This window comes from Hemitrygon akajei, chromosome 14 (assembly GCF_048418815.1).
Source record: "Hemitrygon akajei chromosome 14, sHemAka1.3, whole genome shotgun sequence".
NCBI lineage: Eukaryota > Metazoa > Chordata > Chondrichthyes > Myliobatiformes > Dasyatidae > Hemitrygon > Hemitrygon akajei.
The window spans coordinates 65,348,765-65,371,737 of NC_133137.1; the positions used below are offsets into that span (position 1 = coordinate 65,348,765).

The 22,973-nt window shown below is 38.3% G+C and overlaps 1 protein-coding gene across 2 annotated transcripts in view; it reads left to right on the plus strand.

The window, feature by feature from the left end:
* The window catches only part of lrrk2 (leucine-rich repeat kinase 2), a 130,695-nt gene that overhangs the window by 65,357 nt on the left and 42,365 nt on the right, over positions 1-22,973 (plus strand). For both annotated transcript variants that reach the window (XM_073066270.1, XM_073066269.1), the window contains exons 26-36: positions 891-984; positions 3,904-4,090; positions 4,419-4,600; positions 9,202-9,437; positions 12,973-13,100; positions 14,709-14,927; positions 16,232-16,433; positions 17,910-17,998; positions 18,940-19,127; positions 19,641-19,795; positions 20,322-20,474. In XM_073066270.1, the coding sequence (XP_072922371.1) occupies positions 891-984; positions 3,904-4,090; positions 4,419-4,600; positions 9,202-9,437; positions 12,973-13,100; positions 14,709-14,927; positions 16,232-16,433; positions 17,910-17,998; positions 18,940-19,127; positions 19,641-19,795; positions 20,322-20,474 (1,833 nt within the window). The remainder of the gene's footprint in view (positions 1-890; positions 985-3,903; positions 4,091-4,418; positions 4,601-9,201; positions 9,438-12,972; positions 13,101-14,708; positions 14,928-16,231; positions 16,434-17,909; positions 17,999-18,939; positions 19,128-19,640; positions 19,796-20,321; positions 20,475-22,973) is intronic.

Below are 22,973 nucleotides of genomic sequence, written 5' to 3' on the forward strand. Positions count from 1 at the left end.
ATGAATACAGGCAGAAGATACTGGCCCACTGAACCGCATTACCCAAAAAGCAACCTATTTTAACACTCTCCTAATCACAGGACAATTTACAATGACCATTTAACCTGTATGTCTTTCACTGTGGGAGGAAACTGGAACACCTGGAAGAAACCCATGTGGTTATGGGGAGAAAGAACAGATTCCTTACAGACAGAGTCTCTTTATTATATATTCGTCAATAAACTGTTTAAGAACAAGAAGTTATTTCATTTCAGTTTTGCTTCTTTATTGGTGCAGCTAGTGCAGAAGATAATGAAAATTTTAACTTGAAGCATGTGTTGAAATTCAAATTCCCACATTCTTTTGTATAAGTTTGAAAAGATATAAACAGATACTATCCATAGGATGAATTTGGCACCAGGTGTTTCTACTAATTGTATACATTTTAAGAACATTAAAGAAGTTCTGAAAATTTAAGCAGATACATTAGGCACCATGAATATTTTAATGGAACAACAGAAACTAATAAGTTTTTGAAAAATTGGATGCTGGTATCCATAACCAAGAATTACGAGGAAAGAATAACCCCTCAGTTTTCAAAGACCATGGCTGCTTGGAAGCTTCCATATAATAGTGGATACATCTCATAAAATGATTTAGGATGAAAGAAAATCAAACATTTTTGTTGATGACCATTTCCACTTCTATTTCATTAATTTCCCCGAAGGAAATGACAATAGATATCTGGTATACATTGTGCTGTACAGTTCAAAGTCCTGTATAAAGCTAATTATATTTGGCTGGATTGCAGGGAAATAATTCACTTCAGTTTATGTCAATGTATCTTAATTTGCATATAATAAAATCAACATATGCTTTCACATTTCTGAATTGTTATTTTACTTTCACAGGTGTTTTATGTGGTTTGCCATCAGAAATTACTACAATTGATCTGGCAAGCAATAATTTCAGTCAAGTTCCTGAAGCGGTTCTCAAGCTTCACCAGTATGTGCCATAGATTGTTAATTTTTCTTGTTATCTTTTTATCTGTCATGCAGAAGTGGGAAGCTATTACTACATTTGAAGTATTCTGTTATCTTGTATCAAACATTTTCTGCCATATATAATATCATTGGAATCTGCAAAAAAGTATAATTTATTCCAGAAATGTTCTCATTTGCTATAGTCATTTTTAAGTGTGACATTTTTTTTCTGTTTCTCTCACCTGTGATTCACAGGGTATTTAGTGAATTAAATTCCAAGTTGTGTTTTTGGTCTTGTCCAAATTACTTCCACCAGAAACAGCTGACAATCTCAATTTAGCTCTCAAAATTACCTCAATTCTAGTCTTTTGATGGAGGTGGTTATGGAAATAATAGATGCACTGATTATCATCTTACAAAATTCTAATGGTTGTCAAATTGTTCCCACAGATTGAATGGTAGCAAATTTAACTGCACTTTTAAAGAATGGAGGGTGAGAGGAATCACCTGAATGTATTTAGTCTGACATCAGTAGGAGTGAAAATCTTGGAAGATTAGGTATCAATACATGGGTGCGTTTAAGATTCAAAAGCTGTGACCACCAGAGTCTGCTTGGAGCCTGATATGCAGTTCATTTCAGTGATTTGGTTGAGGGGATTAAGAGCAATATGTCCATGGTTGCTGAAAAATAAAATCAGTTGGCCATGAGGAGGATGTTAGAGGACTTCAGGAGAATAAAAACAGGCTATCTATGCAAATTGGCAAATATAAGGTAGATGAAACATGAAAAAATGTGATGTTATCCATTTTGGTGGAAAATTTGGAAGAATTAAAAGGGTGAGAGATGTAAAGATGTTGATGTATCTGGACCTTGGGGGAACCTTCATGTGCCAATCACTGAATGTTGATATGCTGGTTACGAAAACAGTTCAAAAGGCAAGTGGTGTGTTGGCTTTGATTGTAAGAGGATTTGAGTATGAGTTGGGACAGCCTGCTTCGATTATATTGAGTTCTGGTGAGATTGCATTTAGAATATTGTATTTATGTCTAGTCTCTCTACCTGAAAGAACAGCAACAAATGTTCCCCATTAGATTTATGGAATGTCTAACATGTCATTTGAGGAGAGAATAAACAAACCAGTGCATAAAACTCAAACACGAGGAAATCTGCAGATGTTGGAATTTCGAGCAACACATACAAAATGCTGGTGGAACGCAGCAGGCCAGGCAGCATCTATAGGGAAAAGCACTGTCGACGTTTCGGGCCGAGACCCTTCGTCAGGATGAAGGGTCTCGGCCCAAAACGTCGATAGTGCTTCTCCCTATAGATGCTGCCTAGCCTGTTGCGTTCCACCAGCATTTTGAGTGTGTTGAGTGCATAAAACTCCGTGGACTAGATAGGGAAAAATCTGAGATGATGCTCCCTCTGGTGGCATTGTCTGGAACCAAGGGTTATGGTTTTAAAATGAAAGGCTGTTCATTGGGGATGTAACTTTCTTGTGATAAAAGTACATCTTTGTAATTTTCTGTAAATGATGCTTGTGGAGGTCTCAGTTCTAAAGACATGCAGTAGATTACTAGATTTTAAGTTACTTAAGGATTCTAAGATTATGCGGTTGGTGCAGGAAAGTAAGGTTGAGGTGAAAGATGAGCCACAATTTACTGAATGACAGGACTCCTATGGTTTTTCTGTCATTGATTTATATAATGGATGCACAGTTAAGTATCCATTTAATTCTAGTGCAGTGTGGTAAGAGCTTCTTTCTCTTTGTTTTCTTTTTAAGGAACTAAGAGCAATTTGCATATATTAACACTTAAAATCTTAACCATGAGTTTTAAAATAATTGTCCACTATTACTTCAGCATTCATTTTACTACCGTTTCTGTGGTCTAAAGCCAGCTGGTTTACCTTTTACCCAAGCACAGGATTACTATCTTCAGCTATTCATTCATTCTACTTCCATCTGATTGTGATTTTGTTTTAAAATTAACCTATTCTGAAATGACAGCATATCTTTTACAAATATAATACCAGATCAACAACTCTTTTGGCAATTATGTACAACCTGTTTATCCTTTCCCTATCCCTGTGGCCTTACCTTGGCTTTACCCCGATGACATTCCTGAATTGCTGGTTTATTTTAAGGTCAAAAACTGCCCATGAGATGCCTAAAATGAGGCTTTTTTTCTATCTGAAATTATCTGACATTTACTTGTTGTAATAGATTTCAGGTATGCACAAAGTTCCTTGCTGTTTGTTGGTGCTTACAGGTCAATTGGCCTAATTGCTTGCTGTGAGCATTTGTAAGTTTATGGGTTATGGTTCATTAGCTGTCAAACTGCTGGAACGTGCTGGTTTAGTGTGCAATGTTCTGTTGAAATGGTCATTACCATAAATTATATGACATAAAAACAAGCAGCTGCACTTTTGAGTCTGTTAAAGGGGAGTTTCCTTCTAAATTATTTCATATTTGAATGAAACCATTTATTTGGATTGCCAAGCACATCATCTGAAACAACCAGGTGATTAAGGACATGAAATACCTGACACCACATATGTAGTACATAATTTTATTTCATCTGAATAAGCCCTTTAAATTAAGCTAAAATGAATTTTGTCTGTACTGCTGATATAAATGAAGGCATCTGACTTGCTTCAGTACCTATTAACATTATGCCGGAAATTCTTATTCATGTTTTTAATCTGTCAGTGTTGCATTTGATACACTGTTAAATATCCAGTTAATAATTTCTAGCATATAGTGTAGTTTGACATGTCAAACTTTTAAAAATGTAGTTGTAAATTATGTCAAAGCTGCTCAACTTTTTGGAAGATTTGATACTGGATATGAAAACACTGACAATTCTGTACATTGATACCTTACTGATTATTAACTTAATTTCCATCCAAAGGTTTGAGATGTTTTTACTTTCTCTCTAGCTTAAGGACTGTCAACCTAAGTCACAACAAGATAGCAAAGCTCCCTGGGCCTATTCATTGGGAGTCTTCAAGTCTAAGGGAACTCGTATTTAGCCATAATCAAATCAGTGTATTGGAGCTTAGTGAAACAATAAGCAAATGGTCAAGACTAGAAAAACTGAATCTTAATAATAACATCTTGAAAGAGGTAAAATGGATAATTTTATTTAAATACATTTTGTGAAAGAAATAGCAATATTTTTGTTTTAAATGATTTGAAATAAAGAAGTGTATAACTATTAAGTAAATATGTTATGAACTAATTTTTGTAAAAAAAATTAGAACAATATTGCTGGAATTATACCACAGATAAAGCTGTGTCTAAAGAGTTTTTGTTTCTCTTTCCACAAGTGCTGCCAGACCTGCTAACTATTCTTCAAACTTGTGTATTAATAGTACTTGAGCAATCCTGTTTAAGAGTTTGTTTCTTTTTCCACACTTGGCACCAAGACTTAGATATTTCATGTTGCTTTTAGCTACCTCCCCAGATTGGTCTGCTTAAAAATATGACTTCTTTACTCGTGAGTCATAACTCTGATTTGAGGTCCTTGCCAAATGAAATGGGAAAGCTGCAGAAGCTGTGGGAACTTGAATTGCAAGGATTGCTTCTCGATTTGGACTTGAAACACATTGGCAGCAAAACAAAAGATATTATCAGGTGATGTGTTTATTTTATTTAAAATGTCAAGAGACTTCTGAGCATCCTGTGGATTGTTAGGAATTTTGGCAGTTGTGCCAAATTAAAAATTCTTTGTATTTTAAATTTAGTAATGATTGCTTTGCCTGCACGTGAATTCCACTACCTGTCTACTTGATTTGTGCATTAACAAAGGTGGTCATCTCAAATTACAAGGAACGCAAATTTTTCAAACCTAGCTCCAAACGGCCCACACCAGTTTCCAATGGAGGGAAGTGATAAGTGGGCAACCATCTGCTGTCAGAAAGTAAATTACTCATTCAAATCATATAAGGAGAGAAACTGGAGGTTTTTGGTCTACAAAAGTGTTCTTCTGCCTAGGAAATGCAGCAGTAAAATCTGCCCTATTGATGTAGGAAGACTTTGGGGGGTAAGGAAGGGGAGCAAGATACTTGCGCTCAGTGTGTCTTACCACTACAACCAGAAAACCCCCATTCCCAATGATCATTCAAACAGATGGTGCACTGTGACATGAGTGATCCCATGCTACACTGAGGTCTGTGCTTGACATGCTTGCAGAGTTTACAGCATTTACCTATGCAGTGAATAATGTGGAAGGACATCCAGAATTTTGAGTAGGAATATTATGCTGAATGAAAGCCTAGGATGTTGAATATATGATGGAACAGCTGATTTGCTTGAGTGTGTCTTTCTGCAAATTTTTTGAGTGTTATGTTTGCAGTTTTGAAGGAAGTGTGACACGGCAGCAGCGGCCTTTCAGATCTGGTGTTACTTTAGTTTAATTTTCTAATTTAAGTTTGAGACACAATTTTTGTTCAGGGCACATAGATAACAGAGCGACTATCTAGCATTGCCAGAGACTACTACAATATAGAGATCGCCCAAAAACAAACCTTCATGAAGATCTGCTGGTTAAATTATGTGACCTCGGCTTGCTAAGGGGATCGGGCCTACAATCCTCGGAGTCGCCTGATGCTGGTGGCCAGAGGTGGAGACGTCACAAGCGATGTGAGAGGAAGCGGAAGTGAGGCAAGCAGGCAGGGGTCTGTGCCAGGCAAAAAGCAAACCCTAGCCAGCCAGCTCTCCTGTCCATTCTGCTCTCCAATGTCCGCTCCCCGGACAATAAGTTGGACTATATCCGACTCCAACGAAATACTCGGTGGGAGTACAGAGTCTGCTGTGAGTATGTTTTCACAGAGACGTGGCTCACTGGTAGAATTTCGGACGCTGCCGTTCAGCTGGATGGGCTCGCCTTGTTTCGTATGGACAGGGACGCAGCTGTCTCCGATAAGACTCATAGCGGTGGCTTGTGTGTTTACATCAATACGGAATGGCGCAAGAACTCTGTGCTGGTTTCCAGATACTGCTCATCGCTAGTGGAGTTTGTGGCTGTTAGATGCAGACCATTTTATTTGCCATGGGAATTCACCACTGTCCTCACAGTCGGTGTCTTTATTCCCCCCAGCGCTAATACTAAGGAGATGCTCTGTGAACTGTATGGGGCTATTAGCGAACTGCAGATTGCACACCCTGATGGACTATTTATTGTTGCTGGTGATTTTAACCACGCGAACCTTCAGTCAGTGCTCCCCAAATTCCATCAGTATGTGGACTTTGCAATGAGGGGGGAGAACGCATTGGACCTGGTTTATACACACATCCCCTACATGTACTGGGCGGAGCCCCGCCCCCACCTCAGTTACTCAGACCACATCTCTGTTATGCTAATCCCAGCATACAGACCGCTCGTCAGGCACTTCAGACCAGTTCAGAAGCAGGTGAAAACCTGGCCAGCAGGAGCCATCTCTGCTCTTCAAGACTGCTTTGAGCACACTGACTGGCACATGTTCAGGGAGGCTGCAACTGATGGCGACTCTACCAACTTAGAGGAGTAAATGGCATCAGTGACCAGCTACATCAGCAAGTGCATCGATGACGTCACTGTGCCCAAGACCATGACTACACACGCTAACCAGAAGCCACAGATGACCGCAGAGGTGCATGTGCTGCTGAGGACCCGTGGCTCTGCCTTCAGAGCAGGTGACAAGGCAGCCCTAACAACAGCAAGGGCCAAACTGTTGCGGGCCATCGGGGGGGGGGGGGGGGCAAAGCGTGCACATGCCCAGCGAATCCACAGCCACTTCCAGGACAGCGGCGACACGCAGCACATGTGGAAGGGCATCCAGGACATCACCAATTACTGGACAACATCACCTGACTGTGCGGGTGATGCCTCTCTCCCAGATGCACTGAATAACTTCTATGCTCATTTTGAGGCAGAAAATGACGTGGTGGCGAGGAAGTCCACCCCCCCTACAAATGACCAGGTGCTGTGTCTCACCGTGGTGGATGTGAGAAGAACCCTGTGCAGGGTCAACCCACGGAAGGTTGCTGGACCAGACAACATTCCTGGTAGAATGCTTAGAGGATGTGCAGACCAGCTAGCAGATGTTCTCACTGACATCTTCAACATCTCCCCAAGCAGCGCCACCATTCCAACGTGTTTCAAGGCCACCACCATTGTCCCCATGCCGAAGAAGTTTTCAGTGTCCTACCTAAATGACTACCGTCCCGTTGCACTCATATCCATCATCATGAAGTGTTTCAAGAGGCTCGTCATGAGGCACATCAAGACCCTGCTGCCTCCCTCACTAGACTTCATTTCAGCATTCAACACAATCATCCCTCAGAAACTGATTGGAAAGCTGAGCCTACTGGGCTTGAACACCTCCCTCTGCAACTAGATCCTAGACTTCCTGACTGGGAGACCTCAGTCCGGATCAGAGGCAGCATCTCCAACACCATCACACTGAGCACGGGGGCTCCCCAGGGCTGTGTGCTCAGTCCTCTGCTGTTCACTTTGCTGACCGATGACTGTGCTGCAACACACAGCTCGAACCACGTCATCAAGTTTGCTGATGACACGACTGTGGTGGGTCTCATCAGCAAGAACGACGAGTCAGCTTACAGAGAGGAGATGCAGCGGCTAACAGACTGGTGCAGAGCCAACAACTTGTCTCTGAATGTGAACAAAACAAAAGAGATGGTTGTTGACTTCAGGACGGCACGGAGCGACCACTCCCCGCTGAACATCGACGGTTCCTCGATAGAGATAGTTAAGAGCACCAAATTTCTTGGTGTTCACCTGGCAGAGAATCTCACCTGGTCTCTCAACACCAGCTCCATAGCAAAGAAAGCCCAGCGGCGTCTCTACTTTTTGCGAAGGCTGAGGAAAGTCCATCTCCCACCCCCCATCCTCATCACATTCTACAGGGGTTGTATTGAGAGTATCCTGAGCAGCTGCATCACTGCCTGGTTCGGAAATTGCACCATCTCGGATCACAAGACCCTGCAGCAGATAGTGAGGTCAGCTGAGAAGATCATCGGGGTCTCTCTTCCCGCCATCTTGGACATTTACACTACACACTGCATCCGCAAAGGAAACAGCATTATGAAGGACTCCATGCACCCCTCATACAATCTCTTCTCCCTCCTGTCGTCTGGGAAAAGGCTGCGAAGCATTTGGGCTCTCACGACCAGTCTAAGTAACAGTTCCTTCCCACGAGCTATCAGACTCCTCAATACCCAGAGCCTGGACTGACACCGTACTCCCCTATTATCTTGTTTATTATTTATTGTAATGCCTGCACTGTTTTGTGCACTTTATGCAGTCCTGGGTAGGTCTGTAGTCTAGTTATTTTCTGTTGTTTTTTTTACGCAATTCAGTTTAGATTTTGTATTGTTTCATGTAACATCATGGTCCTGAAAAATGTTGTCTTGTTTCTACTGGGTACTGTACCAGCAGTTATGATCGAAATGACAATAAAAAGTGACGACTTGAGATGATGGTAGGTTACGTATTTAATGTTAAGCTTCTGTTACCATGTGTTTTTCGTACTAGATTAGGACAGAAAATGTGAGCAGGGAATGCCATTAAATCCTTCAAGTCTGATGTTATTAGGTGTTGACTAACACCAGTAACCTGTCAGCACTAAGCAAGTAATGTCCAGAAAATCCCAGGCATCTTGTGCATTGAAAAAAAAGTAGATACATCAGAGTTCACGGCAGAGTTGTTGAAGTTTTTTTTTTGAGTTGTTGTAGTTTCAAATCAAACCAATGAGATTTGAGCACAAAAAACTAGAGTTCTACTCCAATGTAATCTTGAAGAATGTTACACTGTTATGGATTACCATCATTTAGAAAAAGTAATAAAACAAGATATTTCTGCTCTCAGATGGATTTATTACAAATTGGGTCAAATCCATGAGGTTCAAATGTATTTGAATACTTATGCAGATCATACAAGCAGGTGTCTGTGAAGTTGTACCAGCTTATTTCCACAACATTGCAAACTCCTTCAGCATTAGACTTGGCAGCCATTTCCTGTCTGCTTTTCCACCCACCAGGCCAGCAAGCCTGGCATGATATTGGAGGGGAAATGTGTTGAAAATTTTAAGTGCAGAGCAATGAGAAAACCTATTCTTCCTGATTTCCCCCTATGTTTTTGTTCTTTCCCAAAGTAAATTTCAGGCCTTTTATTTAATTGTTTTAGCAATTTTTTTTTCTCAGAAATCCTAACATTTGCTTTATTTTTATTTTAGATTTTTACATCAGCGTCTAAAGAAAGCCGTGCCTTATTACAGAATGAACCTAATGATAGTGGGAAATTATGGAAGTGGTAAAACCACTTTGCTTCAGCAGCTGATGAAATGCAAGCGGCCTAATTCTGAAACAGAGAAACCCACAATTGGAATTGATATTAGGGAGTGGTTAATTCATGTAAAAGGCAAACTAGGGAAGAAAAAGGAATACTTGTTGAATGTCTGGGATTTTTCAGGTAAATTGCCTGATTTGTTTTTAACTTCCTGCATCATGGTGGTGAGAATTATTTTTTTACATTTCTTCTAGTTAAATTTTGTTACATCAAGGATGTTTGCTCCCAATTGTTTCACATTCATAATAATATAAAAAAACAGATCCCTGAACTGCAAGTGTTGCTTATCCCTGTTAAGTTGGCATCTTTTACAGCAGCAGGAGTAGATGTGTTTTTTTTAAACCGAATTTCCTGTTTAATTTTGTTGTGATACATAGCCTTAAGGATTGACGAAGTAACTGTTACCACTGTTGCTTTACAAATAGTGATAAAGGGTTGTTGTTTTCATAATGATAGTCAGAAGCAAAGTTTTGAAGTATCCAGCATTATCATACTGAAGTCAGGCTAGAATCTTTTGACTCTTCGGTGAAAGTGCTGCCTCAGAGCAGATGTCAGCATCTTCTACTATCCGAAATTAATCACCATAATAAGTTCCTTACATACGTGTTCAATCAAATTACTTTGGAATGAGATTCACACTTACTGCTTTAGAAAGTGGTTCCATTTCTTTTTACCTCTTCACATTGTATTAACCACAGCACTTAAAGAGTAGAGAAATATGTTAATACATAAAATGCTGTAATGTCGAGAAAGGTTTATGTCTGCAAAATGTTGATATTTACTGGACCTAATGACATTGCTTTTTTGTTTTAAAACTTTGATATAAAATAGTTTTATTTCCCACTGAGCTAAATGAAGATTGAGGACAAAATAACCTAAGTTAATTAAAAGGTGTAATTGACTTCAAAAATGGATTCAAAGCAGCAATTTTTCTACAACATAGTACTGATACTTGAATATTGTTTTCATTTCTGAGCCAGAGGGTTATAGACATTATCCAGAGACCAGAGCATGTTTAAAAAAATTAACTTCAACAGTTTACCAAAAATGGACAGGTGGTTTGTGGATGCACAATATTCCACACATTTTATTAATAATGTGACCTTAGAGATGTTTAGAGAATGTAACATGTACTGAGAAGTCAACCACAGCATGTGCAGAGATATATATAATTCATTACTTCATGCAAAAAGCAGTGGTAGCTGTTTGATTGGAATGTGCTGTTCACTGAAGTTTTCACCTCATAGAAGAGCCAGTAACATTTTAATTGCTCTGTGACTGAGTGCAGTTAAAAGCTGGTGATGTTTTCAGGTGAAGAGTTGGTGATATCATCATAGAATCAAGGAGTGGGGGCCTCAAATGCTGCCATTTATTTAAGATGACCTCATTTGTTATCATCTATTTTATTTGTATTTTTACATATATCGTGTTCTCTACAGTGCTTCTCCTTATAGATGCTGCCTGGCCTGCTGTGTTCCGCCAGCATTTTGTGTGTGTGTTGTTTGAATTTCCAGCATCTGCAGATTTCCTTGTGTTTGATCGTGTTCTCTTAAAGTTTTAAATTATGATTCAAGGTTGGTGGTTGTCAGGAAAGTTAACTAAGTTAACTAAAACTAACTTCTTACTTCAGTGGTTTGTAAGTTGATGGAAAAGATCCCGAGAGGCAGGATTGATGAACATTTGGAGAGGCATAATATGATTAGGAATAGTCAGTATGACTTTGTCAAATGCTGGTTGTGCCTTATGAGCCTGATTGAATTTTTTGAGGATGTAGCTAAACACATTGAAGGTAGAGCTGTAGATGTACTGTATATGTATTTCAGCAAGGCATTTGATAAGGTACACCATGCAAGGCTTATTGAGAAAGTATGGAGTTATGGGATCCAAGGGGACATTGCTTTGTGGATCCAGAACTGGCTTGCCCACAGAAGGCAAAGAGTGATTGTGGACAAGTCATATTCTGCATGGAGGTCTGTGACCAGTGGTGTGCCTCAGGTATCTGTTCTGGGACCCCTTCTCTTCATGATTTTTACAAATAACCTGGATGAGGAAGTGGAGGGATGGGTTAGTAAATTTGCTGATGACACAAAGGTTGGGGGTGTTGTGGAACGTGTGGAGGGCTGTCAGAGGTTACAGTGAGACATCGATAGGATACAAAAACTGGGTTGAGAAGTGGCAGATGGAGTTCAACCCAGATAAGTGTGAGGTGGTTTGTTTTGGTAGCTCAAATACGGTGGCAGAATATACTATTAATGGTAAGACTCTTGGCAGTGTGGAGGACAGAGAGATCTTGGGGTCCGAGTTCATAGGACACTCAAAGCTGCTGTGCAGGTTGACTCTGCAGTTAAGAAGGCATATGGTGCATTGGCCTTCATCAACCGTGGGATTGAGTTTAAGAGCCAAGAGGTAATGTTACAGCTATGTAGGACCCTAGTCAGACCCCACTTGGAGTACTGTGCTCAGTTCTGGTCACCTCACTACAGGAAGGAATTGGAAACTATAGAAAGGGTGCATAGGAGATTTACAAGGATGTTGCCTGGATTGGAGTTGAGTGAACTCAGCCTTTTCTCCTTGAAATGGTGGAGAATGAGAGGTGACTTGATAGAGGTGTATAAGTTGATGAGAGGTATTGATCATGTGGATAGTCAGAGACTTTTTCGCAGGACTGAAATGGCTAACATCAGAGGGTGCAGTTTTAAGGTGCTTGGAAGTAGGTACAGAGGAGGTGTCAGAGGTAAGTTTTTTTTAAACAGAGTGGTGAGTGCATGGAATGGGCTGCCGGCAACGGTGGTGGAGGCAGATATGATAGAGACTCCTGGATAGGTACATGAAGCTTAGAAAAATTGAGGGCAATAGGTAACCCAAGGTAATTTGTAAAGTAAGTACATGTTCAGCACAGCATCGTGGGCCCAAGGGCCTTTATTGTGCTGTCGGTTTTCTGTATTTCAACGTTATACCCCAATCTGGCACAGCCAGTTTCTACAACTCAAAGCAGGCAGCTTAGAGGAAAAGGCGAATGAAATAATTTAAAGATTTTAAACTGTAATTAAATAATTGCAGTTAATTTTGCAGTCTTATTATTGTAGACTGTTTATATACCTATAAAAAGCTATTTGAGCTTTTGTTGTAACATAATTAGATGGGTCTTTTCACTAGAATGTGACAGAATTTAGAAAATTCAGTGTGCCCAAATACTGTTTATTTCAATTATTTGTGTGATCGTGAAAAGTAAATAACAGTAGCGCACATTAAATATTGAGGCACATTAAAAAATGTACCAGGGATCATAAATGTTTAAAATATGTTATTGTTATTGAGATTATTATTTTTTGTGCTTCGTTATACAAGCAAGTACTTAGATGAATTGAGTTTTGCTCAATGATGCTCATGTATATTGCAAAATAAAAACTATTTAAAGTGGAAAATGGGTAGATAAAATTATGCAGCGAACAGCATTCAATAGTTCATTAATAATGTGACATTTGAGATGCTTAGAGAATATAACATGTACCAAGAAGCCAATCACATCATGTGTAGAGATAGATATATTCATTACTTCATGCAAAAGCAGTGACGCCTATCAAATTCTGCATAAAATAAATTAAGAATGAAAGAATGACAGTTTTTAAAAAAACTAACGGTGCCTCTTTTCCATTAGGCCAAGAAGAGCTCTACAGCTCATTTCCACATTTTATGTCTCCACTTGCCCTCTATCTTGTTGTTTGTGATCTGAGTAAAGGAGTTGCTGAACTTGATGCTATCAGGCATTGGCTTTTCAACATAAAGGTATGGGACTGTACATGTCTCTGTATTCAGTATTGTCAGCCTGCAGTAATAAAATTAATCCTAGTCATCGATTTAATCTGAAAAGATACAAGGTAATATTACTATCCATATGGGAAAAAATGCCTGAAAAATGTGCATTTCCATCAATGCTCATGATTTGCAATTCTGTAGGTACTCTCATAGACCTGGGAATAATTTCCCTGATCAGTACTATGCCATGACACTCTAGTTGTCCTGATAATGCCCAGCAATAATTACTCTCTTATTAGATCAAGTTATAAAAATGCTCTTAACAAAGTCTTTTTTTAGGGAATGGCATGAACGATGGTAGATGCCCGGTTAAATTTCTGGAATGGTGTGAAATAATTTGGAAATTGATGATATTGGAATTCACTCCACTTTAAGTATTTTTTCAGTAGGGCAGTGGTATCTATTTTCTACACTAGGTACACCTAATGACAACATCAAAGTTAACTGGAAGCAATTAAATAGTAAACTAGAGCAATGTAAATACCATTTTAAAAAAGACCCTCCCCTCTGTCCCCGAAAGTTCACATTGAAAACAAAGCAATGGGTCAAAGAAGTGATCAGGAATCTCAGTGAGACTGGGCCTTGCCACCACACTCCATGTGGTATCTGACAGAGGAACAACCTTGTAAGTTTGGGACTTCCATAGTTGACCACCCATTAGAAAAGTACAGTAGATGAATAGACTCTTTGGCCCACAGTGTTGTTTTGAACTACTTAAGCTAATAAAGCCTAATTAAACCAGTCCCTTCTGCCTACACAAACTGTATATACCTCCATTTTCTGTATATTTAGTACCTATCCAAGAGTCTATTTCATATCCACCACCTCTGTCAATGCATTCCAGGTACCTATCACTCCCTGTTTAAAAAAAATATATACAAGGAAGTACCCCAATAAATTTCCTTTGAACTTATCTCCTCACATGTTTACTGCATAACCATTTGTATTAGACGTTTAAACCCTGGGATAAATGAACTGGCTATCTACTCTACTCTAGCTATGCCTCTCATAATTTTATAAATTTCTTTCAGATCTCCCCTCACCTTTTGTCACTGTCAAGAAAACAACACAAGTTTGTCCGCCCTTATAGCACATGCTCTCTAATCCAAACAGTATCCTGGTAAACCACTGCTACACCCATTTCAAAGCCTCCACATCCTTCCTATAAATGGGCAACCAGTATGGAATACAGTACTTCAGTATGGCCTAACCCGGGTTTTCTAAGCTTCAATGTAATTTCCTGACTCTTGAACTCAATATGCCATTAGCCACCTTTATCATCCTATCAATGTGTGTGACTATTTTCAGGAAGCTATGGACTTGGACCCAAGATTACTTTGTATTTAAGACAGTTAAAGCAGTTGATCTTCAGTGGTTTCTTTCTGTTTTACTGCTAGTAACTATGTAAACTGGCACTCCAGCTTCTTAATGTGTTTTAATGTCATCATTTTGTATTAGAATATTTTGTGGTGGTAATTAGATGTGAGATCTAAGAAAGGAATTTTTCAGTAAGTCTCTAATTGTGAAGTTGATCATTATTTTATAACAAGGTTTACAAATTTTCTTTTATGCTGATAGGCCCATGTCCCATCTTGTCCAGTAATTCTTGTTGGAACTCATATTGATGTGACTGATGAAAAGCACCGGCAAAGCTGCATTTCCAGAATCAATACGCAATTCATTCGGCATCATGATTTCCCTTCTGTTCGGGATTTCCACTTTGTGACAGCTACAGAAGAATCCGAATCGATAACAAAATTGCGAAGAGCTATTATCAGTGAAATACAGACATTTAAGGTGCTGTTATATATTTTAAAAATACAGCTCTGTTTTTCAAAAAAAAAATAAGGTGGCTTAGACTCTTCTGCTCCTTGGAGATGGGGTTGAGATAGGAAAGGTAGAAAATAAAATAACTGATGATGAGGTGGCTGTAGAATACGGGGGGGGGGGGGGGAGATAAAGAACAATATTAATGATAATACAAGTAAATGCAGATTATCTTGCCTTAACTTGTGGATGCTGTCTCTTACCACCTTCCCCAACAATCCCGGCACTCACTTCCCTTTTCTCCCTACCTATGCGGATAAGTCACTCTGCTGTCTTTGACTTAAGCATATTCTCTCTTCCACTGCCACATGCTTCTACAACTATCCCTTCACATCACCCCTGACCCCTGCCACACAAAGCTGTCTTCTTTGTCCCCTTAACATGTTTCCCTTCTTCTCTGTTATGTAACTCAGACGGCCCTGCTTACAGTGTGTGATGAATGCACTTTAGCAGCTAAACCTCCATGTTTGTGCATTGAAGGTAGTGAATGGCTGTTGCAGAAAAGCAGCACTTAGTTATCGTTTGTTGTTTACCTTAAATCGAGGTAATTGTTTTGTGTTCTTGACATCCTAACAATTTGCTGGATCTGCCAGGGGTTGGGTTAGAGAAATTTAGGGTTCAGGAGGGGGTTATGGCTGGCTGCTGTCTATTCGTCACTTGGCATTGCTAACATGTTGTTCAGTTACCACCTCAGAAAGAGCCGACACACCTTTTGGGATTCTTTGACCTAAGCATACCCTTCTTGTTCCACTTATCACTGCAGTAAACTAATATGTCTGCAGGCATTTTAGTTCTGGTAATTGACAGCAGCTGTTTGTAGACATAAATTACTTGACACAAAATTACTGTCAAAAGAAGGAAGACAATCATTAAGTTCAACTAACGAATGAGAATAATAATCTTGTGTAGTTTTTATTTGTTGGGAATCATTATTTGTCACAGTGTTCTTTGTGATTAAAGGTTTAAATCCATTTTATTCCCTGATAGCAGGACCTAAATAACCATTGTGACTCATTACAAATAAGTCATTTTGCAGTTGGTAGTCCATGGTTTGAATCTAATTCTTTGCATGTGTATAAAACTTAAATTTCTAAAAATTAGAAGAATAGACTGAGGAACTGCAGCACAAGTTGTAGAAAATATTAGCGATAAATGGACCAGTTTCTAAGTTTTAACTAAATTTTTATTGTTATGTTAGTGCTACCTTGCTTGTATTGCTTGTGCTCTGATTTAGCTTAAAAGAAGATTCCTATTTTGCTATATTATCTTTGCAGATTAGAAATCAACCTGTAATGGGCCAGTTGATCCCGCAGGGATATATGGAGCTGGAAAAGAGGATTATACAAGAGCGAAGGAGTGTCCCTTTGGAATTTCCAGTAATTCATCGGCAGAGGCTTTTGGAAATAGTTCAAGAAAATCAGTTGCAGCTGGATGAAAATGAATTGCCGCATGCTGTTCACTTCCTCAAGGATTCTGGTATTTGTTTAATGTTTATTGTTTTCAAGTATTGTTTCATTACCTGGTTAATTTTGTACAGGTTAAGGTAGCAGCTTTTTTATGCAAAAAAAGTGAAGATGAAAAAGCAAGAAGCAACTGATGCAGGAAATCTGAAATACAAATGAAATGCTGAAAAACTCAGCTGGTCAACAGCATACGTGGAGAGAGAAACAGAGATTAATGACTTTTTATCAGATAAATTATCAATAAAAGATAATTGACATGAAATTTCACCTTGGTTTCTACCACCCACCACAGATGCTGCCTGACTTGCTGATCTGTAGTATTTTCTGTTTTTATTGAGTGACACTGTAGAACAGGTGGCCTCTTGTGGTATCAGTCAAATTAAATATATCTACTTAGTTTCATTTCCTATTTTGTACATCACTTTCTGTCCTGCTATAAATATTCTATTTGATAAATTAAATTGAACAGATGCTATGTATCTGAACTGTAATATTTTTATCAGATTCCATTAAGTATTTACTTTACTCTCAAGTTAGATATGACTTAGAAAACAGTGAAACCATTTATCCATTTCTGTTAGTGTTAATAGTGTCACAGCCACTATGCTGTCTTTGGTCAAATTATTGTAACCACAGTATCCTGGTAAAACCCAAGCTGAGTTCCTATCACATTTCTTCCCCAAAATAAAATTTTTTGACTTTCATTTGTGCAGTTTCTCCTCCTGTCTTATGTAATCTGTTGCTTACATGTTCATTCGTGCCTTTTGTCTTCTCTGATTTTACTATTCCTGTGATGTTTTGCCCATCTCACTCAACAGTTCATCCAAACTCTTGGAGCCTTTATCCTCTCGCATACTAAATTTTACTGATTTCAAATTGCAAAGCTCTGTTGATTTTTATATGCAGTTCAAAGAACCACATCTCTTGAACACAGATACCCTGTATATTTCCCCTTTCTCCACCAATAATAGCCAAAACTGCAGATGTTTAGGCCCCTGAATCCAAAATTTATTCTCCTCATGCCCCTGACTGTGCATCTCATTCCCTTTTAGTGCTAATACTTAGATTTTCCTGACTTCTAAAATATCATTCAATTGTTCAGCAACCACTTTTGTCCTTTCACATCTTTGAGGCATCTTGACACATTTTGTTTTGACTTTATTGATCAAACTGAACTATCATTTATACAAAAAAAATCTTTCATTTTGACTGTTCATACCAGTATGAAAATGCAGATAAAATGGACTCAACAAAAACTAATATAAGTTTAAAGACTTTCCCTTGGAGACAATTAGCTGTGAAGTATATTTATAAATTTAAACAATTTTTAATGTTGCTCCATGAAATACAAAGCCTTGAAAGGAAGTCATTATACTGGGAGAGAGAAAAGTAATATAATTTGGGGCACAGAAGTTTGGTTCACCTTTCATAATTTCATATTTTGGTTGATTGATGTTATGCTATTAACCAATGATTTTGTTCTTTGCAGGTGTGCTACTGCATTTTTGTGACCCTGCTCTTGAGTTACGGGATCTTTATTTTATAGATCCACAATGGTTGTGTAAAACAATTGCACAGGTAAAACCTTATGACCATTTTTTTCCCAAAATTGTTGTGCAGTGAATAATGACTATCTTAAATCCTGTGGTTTTTGTCTGCCTCTTCAACTGAAACACCTGATAAATTCTATCTGTGCAATGTTATTTGATAGACTTGGATTTTAAGAAAACATCAGCAAAATTATATTTGTAAAATCTGATGTAACTAAATTGATGGGAATTTTTTCCACGTACAGTTGATAGAGTTGCTGCCATGCCGTTTGAGCAACTCAAGTTCAATCCTGACGTCCTGTGCTGTCTGTGTGGATTTTATGCATTCTCCCTTTGACAGCGTGCATTTTCTTCGGATGCTCTGGTTTTGTCCCACAACCCACTAACATGCAGATCAATAGGCTACTGTAAATTTCGGGATGTGCATTTGGGTGATAGAATCTGGAGGTGCTGATGGAATTGTGAGGTAAATCAAAGATATGTGTTGGATTAGTGTAATCCAGTGGCTAAATGTGGACTCTCAGTAGGCTAAAGGTCCTGTATCCTTACTGAATAATGCTGTGGAAAAGAAAAACACACAATAACTTGAATATTATTTTTATTTTTCAAAGTGCTTATTTGCTTATCATGCAATCAAATGGAGGATAATTTGTTTGTAAGTTATTGTGATTCATTTTATTGCCTAGAAATTATAGAGAAATATTCAGAATGGAGCCTTTTCAACATTTAGAAATCCTTCTTAAAATATCTGAATAACTTCACTTTGATCCAACAAATATATCTTGAGAGGTCAGTCAGAAATGTGTATGTGATGTCTCATTTGCCAGAAGTTCTGTGGTGAAAATCTTCAAGAAATAAAACAGCAATTTTGATCTAATTTATCCTTTATTTGTTTGAAATTGAAACAAGATTTGCTATATAACTACAGTAAGAATAAGTATCAATTTTGTGTGTTTTGTTTGAAAATAGATTTCAACTATTAAAGCATCATGTTTTCCAAAGCATCCTTGTGGTATTATTTATCGATCCGATGTTGAGAAGTTTCTCTCACAAGAAAATAATTTTCCTCAAAGTTACATATCACAATGCATAAGACTTCTAGAAAAATTTCAGATTGCATTGCCTTTAGGAGAACAACAACTACTTATTCCAAGCAGGTACCTCTCAGTCCAAAGACCATCACTTGTGTTGAATTCAGAAATTATCAATTGTATATGAAAAAACTATTGGATGAAAGGCAAAATGTAATGCTATAACAATGTACGTGTGTGGTTCAACATGAGTTTACTGTTCCAAATGAAATATAAATGAAAGTGAATGGAGTGAATGTCATATATTTATTGGAAATTTAAGTGTACTCACATACAAATTTAGTGGGAATAAATATCAATACCTCAATCTCCTTTTGATATGCTTCTTGTAGGTAATAAAATTGATTGAGATAAATGTCTAATTCCTTACTACGAACAGATTTTTATTATGGTGCTGTAGTTTTTGTAACTTTGCAATCACCTTTTTTCCATCTGGGATTTCATTGAACCTTAATAAATAAAATGTTAACTTAGCTCTTAAATGTTTATTTCACCGAGTTCTTTATTTTAAAAACTATCTTACAGTATAACTTATGTGTTGTAGACATTTTCTAACACACTTCTTACTTTTTGTTGCAGCTTACCTGATCAGAGACCTGTAATTGAACTTCCACACCGTGAAAACTCTGAACTGATCGTAAGAGTTTATGAAGTACCGTACTTTCCAATGGGATTCTGGTCTAGACTTATTCACAGGCTAATTGAGGTTTCAGCTTGTTTGCTTTGTAGATATGGTAACTACTTTTTACCTTTTTGATTATATACTTGATATATAGTGGGATTGTGGGATTTAGATAATAGTGGGAATTAGGAGTGAAAACTTGTCAAGAGGGAGCACAATCTATGTCATCTTAAAACAAGATATTAATTTCATTAAAAATAATTGCTTCCATTTAAAGGGAAGTTTCATTATCAATATTTCCCCACAGCGTAGTACTTCCTATCACTGTTGATAATTTAGTATTTGTTTTATTCGAGTATTTTGATACTTAAGCCTTTGTTAATAATCTCATCTGATAATCATGTTACTATAATAATCAGAAGCATTAGGAATATATGCACAATTATTCTGAAATGTTTTAACCTTCCTGGATAAAAATTACATTGATAATCCAGTTGACCATTTCCGAATTAAGAAAATGAAGGGTCTGGTGACGGAATGTAATAAATAAAACAGTGTAAAACATGATTAACGTACGAGTGTATTATTGATATCTGGAGCGAATTTGTTTCAGACTAAAGCAAGTTGTTTTGTGGCAGATGAAGAGAAGCCTCTACGTTCCAATAAAACGTATTGGAGACATGGGATCTATCTGATGTGGTCACCAGAAGTCTATTGCCTGGTAGACTCAGCTGCATTGCATAATAAACTAGACAGTATTCTCAGAATAACTGTTCCATGCTCCAAGAAAGGTAAGCAGCTATTTTAGAAATGTGTATTCAAATTTATTATGATTTGTATCCCAGGGTGGATATAAAATGTTCAAATTATATGTATACATTACCATTTCATTTCCATGTGCTTCTGGACTAATAATAACAAAATTAAACGTAAAACAATCTGGAATAAAAAGATGGCATGAATAATATTAGCGATGAAAACTTAGGTTGTTTCAAAAACACATCTCCCTTTCTAATGTTTGTTAGAGAAAGAAAGCTTTCATCTTCATGTGGAACGACTCCCTAGTTTGTAATTGACCCTGAAGTGGTCTATCCAGTTATCCAATTCAAGGTTAAAGAAGATTGACAATAAGACCACAAGACATAGGAGCAGAATTAGGCCATCTGGCCCATTGAGTCTGCTCCACCATTCAATCATGGCTGATCCTTTCTTTTAATCTCCTCCTCAACCCCAGTTCCTGGCCTTCTCTCCATTACCTTTCATACCATGTCCAATCAAGAACCTATCAATCTTTGCCTTGGATACACTGAACAACCTGGCCTTCTCAGCTGTGTGTGGCAACAAATTCCACAAGTTCACCACCCTTTGGCTAAAGAAATTTGTCCACATCTCTGTTTTAAAAGGGCGCCCCTCTATCCTGAGGTTGTACCCTCTGCCCTAGGCTCTCCCACCATGGGAAGCATCCTTTCCACATCTGCTCTGTCTACGCTTTTTAACATTCGAAAGGTTTCAATGAGATCCCCCCTCATCCTTCTGAATTCCAGTGAATACAGACCCAGAGCCATCGTATGATAACCCTTTCATTCCTGGAATCATCCTTGTGAACCTTCTCTGGACCCTGTCCAATGCCAGCACATATTTTCTAAAATGTGGGGCCCAAAACTGTTCACAATACTCAAGGTGAGGCCTCACCAGTACCTTATAAAGCCTCAGCATCACATCCTTGCTCTTGTATTCTAGAACTCTTGAAATGAATGCTAACATGGCATTTGCCTTCCTCACCCCTGACTCAACCTGCAAGTTAACCTTGAGGATGTTCTGCACAAAGACTCCCAAGTCCCTTTGCATCATAGATTCTTGGATTTTCTCCCCGTTTAGAAAATAGTCTGCACATTTATTTCTACTACCAAAGTGCGTGATCATACATTTTCCAACATTGTATTTCATTTTCTACTTTCTTGCCCGTTCTCCTAATCTGTCTAAGTCTTTTTGCATCCTACCTGTTTCCTCAACACTACCTGCCCCTCCACCAATCTTCATATCATCTGCAAACTTGGCAACAAAGCTATCTATTCCATCATCTAAATCATTTATATACAGCATAAAAAGAAATGGCTCCAACACCGAACCCTGCAGAATGCCACTCGTCACTGGCAGCCAACCAGAAAAGGATCCTTTTATTCCCACTCACTGCCTTCTACCAATCAGCAAAAAAATGTTGGTCCTGCACAGTAGGCCTTTATTCAGGGAAGGAGTTTGAAAATAAGTTGTATGAAACAATAATATTAACAAATTGTAAACAAATTTTTCTTAGATATATGAATGCAGCTCTTGTAGGAAATACTTCACCAATTTGTGGTTCCCCTAATGCACAGTAGAGACACAAAACATCTATGGCACCACTGCTACAAGAAAAGAGCAACCATCTTCAATGACCCTCACCATTCAGGCTCACCCTTTTCTCATTACCATCATTGGACAGGAGGGATCTTTTGGGACTTTAGGCCATAACACCACCAGGTTCACAAACAGTTATTATCTTACAACTATCAGGCCCCTGAATCAGTGTGGATGACTTCATTTACCACTACTCTGAACTAATTCTGCAATCTCCAGATTCACTTTCAAGGACTCTTTCCAACTGATCAACTTCTTGGGCTGTAACCTTGTAATTTAAGCAGTTTAAGCACCTACAAAGTACCTTTTAAATGCATTGAGAGTTTCTGCCTTTAGCATTCATTAAAGGTCTATATTTCAAATCACTGTCATCACTGAAGTATAACAAAGTTCCTCATCTCCACTCTTTCACACTTTACTTCTTCGAACCTACCAATTAATGCAAGAACATGCTTTCTGATCTTGCTCTTAGGGGAAAAACATTATTCCTATGTACTCTGAGCTCCATTAAAAATACTCCTCAACTTTGAAAATGAAAATCTGCAAATGGTGGAAATCTGAAAAAGAACACACAAGAAGTTGCAGGAAATACTCAAGATCCAGTAAACCTCTGTGGGGGGAGGGGGATGTGTTTCTGTTTTGGTTACCTTTTAAAAGAGCAAGAAGAATTAGAAAATCTTTTGTGTTGCACAGAAGTGGGAAAGGTGATGAGATCAAAAAGAATCAAGATGATTGCATGGAAGCGTCTTTCCTGGAATGGCATGTCCAGAATTGCATTTAGTTCTCAAACTGCGGTCCAACTGGAGTTTCTTTCTCATCTGTGGCTGTATTTTAATCTCTGTATCTTATAACGTTTGCTTCTATTAATAAAACATCCCTTTTGCATTTTTATC